The 12,219-nt window shown below is 41.6% G+C and overlaps 1 protein-coding gene across 1 annotated transcript; it reads right to left on the bottom strand.

The window, feature by feature from the left end:
• Positions 1-216: 216 nt before the first annotated feature.
• Positions 217-6,869, bottom strand: nfe2l2a (nfe2 like bZIP transcription factor 2a). The gene is made up of 5 exons (XM_072397019.1): positions 6,672-6,869; positions 3,554-3,820; positions 3,201-3,293; positions 2,931-3,116; positions 217-1,888 (listed from the first exon to the last, which is right to left on the bottom strand). Exons 1-5 carry the CDS (start codon positions 6,708-6,710, stop codon positions 608-610), a joined length of 1,866 nt encoding a protein of 621 aa, XP_072253120.1. The 5' UTR covers positions 6,711-6,869; the 3' UTR covers positions 217-607.
• Positions 6,870-12,219: the final 5,350 nt, after the last annotated feature.

The raw sequence follows: 12,219 nt of genomic DNA, 5'->3' as shown, positions 1-12,219 counted from the left end.
TTGTGTTAACGTCAACGTTTCCATTTATTAGTTGTTTTGTAAGCTCTGGCAAAGCCTTCAAGTCTAGGACTGACTTGAGCACGTGGAAAGTTATGTAACAGCACCATAGACTATAGATCCATCTGGCATCAATCAGTTTATGGGCTGTGGCCAAAGTACACAACTCAACCTGGTGTTTTTAGATTAATAAAAAAAAAAAAAAGAAAAGGCCATATACTTAGTTATATGAATAGTTTATTGAAAAGCATAGAAGTCAGGATAAAAATAAAAATAGGCAGCAAATCAGGGTAAAGTTATAAAAGAAGTAATGATTGAAACAGTCATTAACATACAGAAATATGATATATACAATAGGCTTTTTATATATATTTATATATACACGTACAGTAACATTTTTATCAATCACAAAAGCAGGTGATGCTTATATTTACAGACTATTGGTTAAAGAATCTGTGAGGATATTGGAGTACAAAAGTAAAATATCAAAAATATTAACATTCAAGAGAAGTAAGCAAAAACTATACAATAGTTCTGCTAAGCTGCTGAAGCCAAAAGCTGAGTGACTACAAAGTTATTGCATAGGATCCTATGATGATGTAGTACCACGTTACAACGGAGATAAGTGGCTGTCTTCGCTCTTAAAAGTCTTTTTAATGCGAGGAACGAGAAAGATGCTGCCATCGGTCGACTGCTGAAGGGAATATTGTGACGGGGAATAAGAATTCCCCTTCTCGTCCTTCAACATGCCAAAGACCTCCAGGTACAAGCTGTTGAGCTGCCGTTTCATTTCTTTCAGGTCTGTCGTGTTCTTGCTCTTCTCGCTCACCAAACGCTCCTTCTCCTCCTTCAGCGAGTCCAGGTCAGTCTCCAGACCGACTATGTTCTCCATCTTGCGTTTGCGGCAGTTCTGCGCAGCAACCTTGTTCTTGCCGCGGCGGCGTATGTCGCGGACCAGGGCCAGCTGGGCCTCGTTCAGTTGGTGCTTCGACATCATCTCGTTGAAGTCGTCCACGGGCAGATTGATAATCATGTCAACGGTAAAAGGGATTTTGAGGGTCTTTGCCCTCTGCTCGTCTCTGGAGAGACGCATGTCGGAGCGTTTTTTCGATTTGTCTTTGGTGAAAGGAGCGCCGTCGTGACCAGCCTCTTCAGCGGGGTCCACCTTGTGCTGTTTGGGTTTTTTTTCCAGATGCTGGGACTGATCAGTTGGCGCAGACACTGGTATTACAGGCACAAAATCATCAGGTTGGAAATCTAATGAAAACATCTCAGAGTAGTCAGATTCTGCACTCCCGGGGTTGTGGTCCATCTCTTCCATGTCTGAATCGCTGTAACCACAGGACCCGCTTCCATACACAGATTTGCTAGGTGAACTAGCATTTGGGCTCGCGTTAGTTGAGATTCCTGAATCTGAGTCTGGAAGTTCTACTGTCAGATTCTGTTTGCTTCTGTCAAGTGCATCTCCGGGCGAGAGGCTGTGGAGTTCCGTGGGCATATAAGTGGCCTTGTTTGGGGTGTCGGACATACTTTCACTTCCTTCCACGCTGTGCTGACCGCTGCTCTCTTCAAGCACAGTGCTGGGATAAAACATGTCGCAGAAACTTTCTGGACTGAAGTTTGCGTTTAACTGAGGCGCGTCCACTGTCATCTGGCTCAGATCATCAGATGGAGACATACTGGAAACGGAGCCATCAAATGTATTCATGAACTCTGCAGGGCCAACGTTTAAACTGTTTGTTTTCACATCTGTGAGACTAGTCGTGGGGTAAAAAGTTGGAGTATGGATGAGTTGATGGTTTGGGTAGTTTGGATTCTGTACTTCAGGACCATTTGGAAAAGGATAAGTTGTGGTTTCCAATGTGTCCTCCATTTGCATGTTCAGACATTGCTGGAAGATAAAGAACATTAATAATAATTAGATTAAAAAAAATAAAGGCAGAAATTACAATTTAAGTATCAAACTGAGTAAAAGGAATGTCAAGATTTATTTTATCCGCTGCTGTGGATCCATATGCAATAGTGAGCAATTACTCATTGAAAATGGGGAAATAAACGCTAATCAATTCCTACAGCCTACATAAAATGTAGCCTACTTGGCACATTTTTAAAGTGGTATTAAGATAGCCATTATCCCCAGACAACACCGGAACCTGGAAAAAAAAAACGTTTTAAATAAATTCCTGAAAGTGGAAAAATTGTGTATCTGTTAAAATCACTAAACAGGTTTTTTTGGTTGGCGAGGCCTGGTCCAGTGGAGCATGGGACTATTACAGTTTGAGGTGTGTCAAATACTGGACGAGCTGGTTGCAGCACATGGTATCTTATGAAGATATCTAAGACTAGCTGTCCATCTGGTTGTTCAAAAGTCCCAAATTCATGTTGTAATAAAGTTAACCAACTACTGTATATCCACAAAGCAGCTTTTCAGAATCCAAACTCATTTCCGAACGACTCTCCTTTCTCCCGTGCGAGTCTTATCAATAACTTGCCAGATAAATTAATGTTATCATTGGGAGTGTAGTTTAGTGGAGCCAGTGGCAGGTCAGTGCAACAAATGTCATGCCGCTCCACCCATAAGCAAATGCAAATATGAGGTGCAGCTACTGAAAAAGAACTCACACAAATCTTCACCTTTCAGCCAGTAAGCAAAGGTATAAAGACCGCCCCACCCTTTCTAAACAAGATGTCTTCTGGTTTTGCAACGTGAAGGTCTCTCTAATGCTTTAAATTGTCTCAACAATGAACCCTAATCACAGCGGACTGAGCTGTGCGCACCTGTGTCACATGTATGTGAACCCCATTCTCGCAGGGCAAACAAAAAAAGCGTTTGTCCACTAATTCCAGGCTCCTGCTATTCATGCATTCTTTGGGCATTTGTTCCACAACGCAGAGCGCCCTGCCACTGCGGCAGTAGAAGCCATGTATTATACCTGTAGCTCAGGGAGGGACAAAATCTCCATCCAGGCCTGTTCCAAGTCTGGAGACATCCTCTGTGGCGGCGTCAGCTGACCTGAGGAGAGGGCGGCTGGCGACAGAGCCGGCTGCTCGGGGGACATCATGATGGTGCCGCTGCTGGGCACTGAAACGGCGGGTGTGTCCAGGCAAACTGGAGTATTCTGCAAGACAAAACACACATTTGACAACTAGAAGTTGTGTTACGGGCTGTTAGCTTGTGGTAATAGTGGAGTTGATATGCTTACCTCCGTTTCCTCTACATGGAACGTCTCTGCCAGGAGCTGTAAACATTCATCAAATGACATGCCATCGCCGGTCTCCTCTGTGAAAGCGACATTCTGCAATAGAAGTTCAAGTTGTAGCTGTAACGTGCGTCACTCAGCATCCTTTGTCGCACCGCTTCTTTTAAAAAGAGAACATGGCCTCTCTGTACAGAAGCTAATGGTGCACACTTGGCAAATGCAAAACTACGGACCCACCTGTGTCTCCGTAATTATATTAGATGAGGTGGTTACCTAGCTACAGCACAACGAGAGCCTATCAAATGAAGAGGGAGTGGTTCACCTCTGACATGAGTAATGATGGCATGTGCTTGTACCTGAGTAACCTCGAGGGGTGTGACGGCCGACTGCAGCGGGGCGCTGGGTGGCGGGCAAGGTATGTACTCTCCCGTCTCCTCATCTAGCTGTAGCTGTGCCAGCAGGGCCTTCTCCTGCTCCCGCAGCAAGTGCAGCCTCTTCTCCTCCTCCAGCTCCCGCTGCCTCTGCAGCTCATGCTCCTTCTGACGGTGGTTGTAGTCGAACACCTCGCGCCTGGCACCCAGATCGATGTCCTGCTTCCACAGTATGTCAATCAGGTCCATGTCCTGGAAAGACAACCGCAGATTGCCTTAGACAGTTGTGAGCAGCCGTGCAGTCCTGCAGTGAGAATAAGATCAGTGCTGGAGCAAGAATGAGCGTCCCTGCTGTGAAGTGTGGCTGTTGCACCTGCCACACCCTGTCCCTCCGTATCTGGTCGCTGACAACAACACAGGCGCTAATGTCAAGTGGGAGAAGCAGAATGAATAATAAATGGGCTTCTCCGTTTCCCTTGTTACCATCACACACCAGCAGAAGGCTTAATCTGATACTTTTACCCATCTCATTTCGCTGAGGTGTGAATTCTTTTCTCCCATTCAAACTCCAACAGTCAGGTAATGTCACTGTGTTTGGTTTTAAATTAGAATCTAACCTCAAGTTGGTTTAGAAAGCCCTAAAAATCTTAGAACGCACTTGTAAAATCTGGATTGTAATGTTGTGTGCAAAGGTGATTTTAGAATAGCGTATTGTGGAGATTGGAGGATATGAGATACAATAGTTATTCATCATACATTAGAAAGTTAAAATGTATGTAGATAAAATGAGGTATGTAAGGCTGTAGAACTGAAAATGTTATTGAATTATTACCTGTTATCCCTGAAAGGAAATAACTATAACCACTGATAACTGATCTCATCCTACATTCTCATACACAGCAAGCTGAGTCCTGCTTTCAATACGGAACATTAAACCCAGCACGGGAACAACTATTAGGATATTTTTGTACTGTTTATCGTAGATTTCCCCTCACAGGCTGCCTGTTATTTGCCTTTTTAAACAACACCGAGAAAGATAAACTATACTGCGCTCCCTCTTGGCGTTTTTTTTCACCATCATTTATTTGCAGAAGGAAACAGTTTCACAAGGCCTGAGGATGTTGCATAAACCAAACATACGGACCAACTGAGCATGTGACTTATTTGTTCCTCAGATTTGCTTATAAACATAACTTATGAGCCAGGCCTCATGATATTCAGTTCTGAAGCCAGACCAGACTAGAAGAATACAAATGGGAACCGAGGGAAATAAAGCAGGCCGCAGAACAATGTACAATAAAGAGGATGTGAAACTTTTTTTTAACATAATGTCTGATATTTTCTTATCTGATTCGTTTCTTAATTTAAATTGTGTGGGCATACACCTTCACAAACTAATATTAATAGCAAACAACCTGTCACGGGCACATATTTTTGGACATTGTTGTCACAGTCGGTAACTGTGTCACTGCAAAATAAGAACCCACTAACTCCTTTGCCTCAGTATTGCATCAGCGGCATGACCACTGAAGGATTACACATTACTAAGGTTGCCAACAATAAATCACACTCCTCTACTGCAAGGTGAGCACACAACCAGAAATTATGGGTTCTACAGGAATGAGGAAGTCCCCTAAAATGTCTCTGTGGGATGTGTGAACCGCTGTTCTCCACGCTTAAGGGGAAAAAAAACTCCTTTTGTTCTGTTGTTCGTAACTTTTAGGCCCATCGGACAAGTCTTACAAGTTCAGGTTCAAGGAAGCACTTTCACTGTCACTGAACATGTGCTTTGGTTGCTTTACATGTCACAGTCAGAGGATGTTCCACATTAAAAAATTGATTTTAAAAAACGTCTCGCAAATGTGTAACACTGTGGTTTGTTTTGGGTTTTTTCTTCTTTTATTTGAGAGCGCCAGCTGTGGTAACAGATGTCACAAGACCGAGATTGGCACCACAACAAGGAAACGAGCACGGAAACTACTTAAATTTCCCAGATATGTCTCCTGACAATATGCAGCTATACCAGTCAAACGACCATGTCCTCATTTTGAAAAGTAGACCAAATGTCCAGTTCACACATCAGTTAACAGAAAACAGGGGGACCAAGAAGACAGACTCACAACAAGCCCATCTAATAATGAATGGCTTTTCTGCCCACCAAATATGTTTGCTTATAGCGTGGGTTGTTCATTTACATTTCAGGGGCCAACACAAGGGTCTCAAAGAGGATCTGACTCTGGCGGTTTGTTACACATTCTTTCATCACAATTCAGCGGTCGTCCACCCTTGACCAAGAACGGCGAAAACGCAGCAGCAAATGTTCCATAAGTCAACTCTGTACTTCCAGTAAACCCTTTTTTTTTAAATGACAGCTTTAACCAAACATTACAGATTTGGGGTCGGGTCAAAAAAAACGAAAAAAAAAACACCAAAACATTTCATTCTGTTTATATATGAGTATTTCTAAAGAAATAATAAAATAAAAAAAAATAACAAGACAAGTCAGGGGGTTTTGTGGGTCTTGTACGTGACAAAACGCTTTGAATGACGAACGGCAACAACAGAGAAAACAGTATAAGCTTGAAGTAAACCCTTCACAGCGGTTAGAAGAAGCTTCTCCGTATCAGATGCGGGGATCACATGCTTGGAGGAGGAATGGGGGGGAGGAGGAGGAGGGACACAGTTATGAGAAAACGTTTGAGAGTTCAGCTTTTCTATTGACCAAACTTCACCTCACTCAGGACGACAGAAACAACATAATTTCATCTGGAAAACCGACAACAACACGGACATGTCAGCGAGGTCTAAATAAAAAAACGGGCTTTATTTCCTGCCGGGGAATAACGTCACAAGTGGATGACTTGCAGAAACCTTAATGTTTTATAAGTAAACACTGCAGCGACTCCCGGCAGCGCCACAGCTGATATTTACATTATAAAGTCTTAACTCTGTAATAAGTGGACTGTCACAAAGGCGTGAGTTGCCTTATTTGAAGTAAGAAACATAAGAAGCGCACCTGAAGTCCGTCTGCCTCACTGATTGTATAAGAAGGGAAGTGGGCAGACAGTATGTATCTCTTCCAGCGATAATAAATATTATTTACCTGTTGACTGGAGTGGGTCGCCTCTATTTCCATCATCATGGAGAGGTGTCCTGCCGTGGGACAATTAAAAAAAATTGCCTTATAACTGATAAATGAGTGTTAGTCCCCGAATGGTAGATTAAAATGGCGAGCGGTCCGATGCCAATATAGTCCGTCACAGCAGCAGCAGCTGAGTTTCGAGAAATATTACTTCCACCAGACCTTGTGAGCCTGTGTGGCCCTGCCCACCGAGCGGCGGCGCCGGGATCGTCCCACTCAAGGCGGCCTATGAGGCTGGAGATAAGGGCTCTGTGAGCATGCGCGTGGAACCAGTTAAGGCATTTTACACCAACTCTACCAAGCGGCGAAATTACACAACATGCTTATGTGCGTTTTAACATGGTAATAACCGTTGGCTGTGCAAACTGTAGCCGACATCTGTCATGTCTACCGCTCATTTCAAGCTGCCTGAAGGCGACTACATCAAATGAAGAAGCAAGCAAATAAACTGATGGATAGATGAATAACAGAAATACATAATCTGTCATCGATTATTAAACGTCGTCACCCAAAGTGTTGTTTGGTGCATAGCGCCCTCTGCTGGTGGTCGTGGCAGCATGGAGCCGGAGCCCCTGGGGCCCAGATGTCCCCTGGAAGTCATTTACTGGCACCGGGAGAACCTCACAAAAAAGTTGTGAAAAGACCTACATTGTAAACTTTCCATATCACGTAGTAGTCATTATACCCACTCATTATATGTTATTACACGCTGAATCAATATTTATACAGACTATTGAATTCTAAAAGGAAAGTATAGTAGCTGGGACAGGCTCCAGCTCTTCTGAGACCCTGAAATGAATAAAGTAAGTATAAGAATTGGATGGATAGTACTGATGTATGCTATGGTAGTTCAAAAATAGTTTTTTGCTGAGGCTGTTATAAGCATCTAATAACTTTTAGGTGTCAGAGTCTGTCACAATCCTTTCTTTCTTTTCAAATATGAAGAATCTTTATCGGTGGAGAGAGTCAGCTATTCACTGGGAAAGGCCAGTGAGTTTGCTGGCATCACAACCACCTACAGCCCCAGAATCAGAAAAAAAAAAGTGTGTGAGTTACAGAGACGGGTCAGAACTGCATGCAGGCAAGTCCAGTATTCTCTTTTTTACTCAACCAAGTGCTGCCATCACATAAGCTTGAAGGAGCTTTACCTAGAACACGGATACACGGCCTTACTCTTACAGGGCCTGACTTTGCTGAAATCAGTTTATTTGGTCCTTTTTGTCTCAGAAGAGCAACGCAGCATCCGTTTCTTCCAAAAAAAATAGATCCTGCATACTGAGTCGTCTGACCACAGTACATAATTCCACTGTCTGACGATCCAGATGCCTCGAGGGGCGGAAAGTTGGCGCCGCCTCCAGTCAGAGTTAACAGAAGACTGATTTTTTGCATGGTAAAGTTTTAAGTTGTATTTGTGAATGTAGCTCCATGTGTTTGTCCATGTGGTTATGTCACCTACTGATGAATCAAAGATCTCGATGATGTCTGAGGGATCGGGGATCACTGGTGTCAATTTAGGCTTGCACACCAGCTTCCTCCTGATTGCTTGAGTAGTTTGCTAATGCTGTGCACTACAGAGGTAGAAATATGCAAATCCCTCCCAAACATTTCAATGATTTTCTCACAAGTTTGTTGACAAAGTGAGGATCCTCAGCACATTGTTGGTCTTCAAAGACTCAAAAGCCTTTTCTTGATTCCACTTTTGTGTCACAACATCCTGGTTCTAATCACATGTAGACCGTCAAAGAAAATAAAAAATAAAAAATATATATTTTACCCCAGAACTAGCACTACTTCCTTTGCACTTCTTTTTATAGTTTGAGAGTAAGAAAACATGCACATACTTAGATAAACATCTAAATAGAAAAGTAATTCGAATTGCTTTCCTCCACTGGCATAAGGACAGAATGTACCCATCTATTCATAATGGAGCATACGCTTAATTGAATTTGGTTATACATATATGTTCAGTAGTATGTTACTCAGGTATATAGATGAAGCACACAGTTTAGAATGTGATTCAGTGCTGTGCTGCATTTGACTACAAAGAGTAATTTTGAGTACTGTGTCTTGTACTCAAGTAATTCTGATTCCTGCAACTTTCTTTTTCTTCCTTCTTTAATACAGAGGGAAACCCATTGCATGTCACTGGCATCTGTAGATGCAGGTTGGGTTTACCTTAACACACGATTAAAAGTATGTGAAATATATCTAACTTTCAATGGCTAGATTATATAATAACAAAAATATCACAGCAAAGGGATCCATTTGGGTCAAGAATTTTTTCTTAAGAACATTTTTGCTACTAAAGCACCCTTTATAGTTTTGAGTGTTGTCATTACAGCATTAAATAACTGTTGGTATTACCAGCTAAGTATGCTGTCTGCATACTTTCAACATCCCTGGCGCTGTAGTTATCTAGATTAAGGTCATCTAGAACAACTCTATTGTAAATTGTGGCTCAACATTGAGGAACTACAACGATAAGATAACACCTTAACATCAACAATGATAACATAGCAGATGTTCTGAAAGAAGACCCAGAAAAACTGTTTGAATGTTTTCTTTTTCTCTTTTTTTTTTACCATGGTGTTTTTATACTGAAATCTGGCAGAAAAACTATTTTCTTTCTTTTCTTTTTTTTTTCCAAATGAAAGGACGCTACATTCAACGCTGGTGGACAGGAGAGACTTCCAAGAAGGCTTTGCCTTTATGGTAGACTTTAAATAGTGTAGCAATAGCCGCTTCTGCACCATTTAAGATGGATGTTAACGGCAACATATAGTGACGATCGTTGCAGTAAATTACATTTGAATCCCTTTGACTCATCTGCGTAAAGAGTCTTATCGAGACTTATTGAGTAGCTTTAGAAATATGTCAGGGTAGTAGGACAGACTTAGTCCTGGCTCGAACACCCATGTGTGAAGAAGTTCGCACTAAAGTGCAGCTCACTGTGCCACTGCGTGAAATTACTCTAAAAAGCCTATTTTTTTTCCTTTTTTTTCTTCTCTCCCTCGTGCGCGCTCATGACATGAACACGCGTTCACGTTTGGCAGCTCCACGTCGACATTCTTCCAGCTGCATATAGTGAACTGCACAGCTCTGAGGAAGAAAAGGTAAAAGCGGCCGTAGTCACCTTACGATTAGAGCGCTGCAAGTCCGCAGACGGACATCAACCGCAATTAAACAGCCGTTTGCACTGTCTATCTACAGCCATGGCCTGCAATGTCCTTAGCTCGCTTTCTGCTTTTTGCTTTTTTGTGCTCTAGACTGTTTTCCCCTCGTGTTGGATTGCAGCTGTTCTTTTGCGTCTACCTATATCAGGTATAGTATGACTAGCAGAACTTACCGTGTCTCTATTGTATCATCTCTTTGAAAAATCATTGTCAAGATTGTGGTTTTGACCTTACACCATTTATTTTTTTGTATATTATTTTGCATGGCTGAAGTTGCTGTCAGTTGATTGCTGATAAAATGCCAAGTTTCCCCAACTATCATAAAACTGATATAACTCGTGGAAGGCAGATGGCCTTCTTTGCTGTCCTTGTGGCTGTCATATTTATCTACATTGTTTAGTAAATAGCTCCATCTCCTTGGCCTGTTTAGTTCAGAAAGTTTTTCGAAGCTCAACAGGTTGAATTGATGACACCTTGGCATAGGAGTTAAGGAATCCTTATAAAGATACCACCGAAACTGTAAACTTCAAACATGTTCGTCAAGTCAGAGATTGGTTGATATGTTAACTTTGCAAGCAACCAGATGGTCAAGCTTGAGGAGGTAAGTAAATATCTTTAAGGATCTTTTTTGGGGGAGGGTTTACTTCTGGATCAAATTCTGCACTTAACCAAATGATATTAAGCCAATTAATTATTTCCTTAGAGCTGTGTGAGAATCCACCTGGCCGGCTTTGCCTGTGTGACTCTGGAGAAGTCTCACCTAACAGCAATGGGCCCAGTTCATAAAGCACCCAGCTGCATCTTGTTCTATAGCGTCCAAATGAAGCACGCTGTTTTCTTTGTTGGTTATACATTAGGTGCTGTAGTTAACACAGTTAACATGTCTGCCCCCCACCCCCTTGCTTTTTTTTCTTCTTCTTTAAGTGTGCAGGTTGAAAGAGCGTTATGCCATGAGGAGGATAAGGTTCCACACAAGGACAAACCTGTGAGGTGGCACTGTGGCTTTCCAAATAAAGTTCTGTGATACACTTAGACTCTAACTGCCTGCAGTCAGTGCATTACAGAACTTTGTTTTGGGAGTTAATACTTGAACCTGTGGGAAATGAAGCTGCAAACATCTGGACACTTCAATCCCCAGCATGATGCAATAATTCTTTTTATAGATGGTTGTTTTATTGAATAAAGTTTCTCTCTGTTTAAGACATTTCTAACAGTCAATTTTCTGCCCTTCTTTAAAAAATGGTACTATGGTTTGATATGTGTTCCACAGCACTGTAACACATCAATTTTGAATTCTTATCATGTGTAAAAATATCACCTAAAGAGCTAGGCTGTGTGCCATATGGAAGCACTAGTCACGCTGGTCAGGTGACTGAGTGGAGGTGAGGCAGAAGGGTAAACACTGTTTCAAGTTACTGTTTCTAGAAGCATTTCACTTTCATATCTTTATTCTGTAGTAATGCTGTAATAATAAACTTATTGCAGGTTTGATAAGCTGTATGTTTCTGTTATCCTGCAATGCTCCCAGCTGAGACAGTTTCCACTGACTGAACTTTCCCTGCAAAACATTAATTTCATTAACTCGATAAAATATTGGAATAATACATACAGTAAACAAGTGAGCTTTAATAAATCTTTTAAGTCAACTGTAAGCTGAGTGTAATTGCAATTCCAGTCTACAATAAGTGGCGCATATGCAACCGGTCCTACGTTGCAAGGCATGCTGGGAAACGTATTAAATGGTGCATTCAGTGCGTGTCGTTAATTCGCAATAAAGAAACGTGTCACTTGTGTAACTGCAATATTTTCATTTGAAAAGAGAGAGAAAAACAGAGCATTCACTTTTAAAACTTTAATTATGTACTCTGCAATAATTATAGGCAGAAGTGCCTAAAACTATATACATAAACCAATCCCATAACTGGCAGACAGACTATGAGGCAGACTTAGCACCTTCTCCTCTAAGTTCCTTTTACATTGGTATTTTGTGTATCTTTGAGGCAATTGTGTGTATTACTTTGGCTGTGTTTATTCCTTAGAAAGTCATTGTCTTTCTATGTGCAATGTTTTGTATCTGCTTGAGTTTAGCTCAGAGCAGGTGCTTCCAGATCTCTTGGGCCTTTGGATAGTAAGTCTTACCAGAAATTCAATGATAAAGGGCTGTAGTTTTTTATATTCTCATTACCGATTGATTATCAACTTTGTCTTTTTAATAAGACATAGTATAGTACCATGTAAAACAAACAAACAAAAAACTTATTTCCTCAAAGGCAAGACTAGGTTTGACATTTCCTTTGTAAGATGATTAGACGCCTCGGTTGACTGACCTACAATTT

This window comes from Leuresthes tenuis, unplaced genomic scaffold, assembly GCF_036924035.1.
Source record: "Leuresthes tenuis unplaced genomic scaffold, fLeuTen1.0.hap1 SCAF_12, whole genome shotgun sequence".
Lineage (NCBI taxonomy): Eukaryota > Metazoa > Chordata > Actinopteri > Atheriniformes > Atherinopsidae > Leuresthes > Leuresthes tenuis.
Note: the sequence above shows the minus strand (reverse complement) of the source record. Positions and strands in the feature narration are given on the sequence as shown.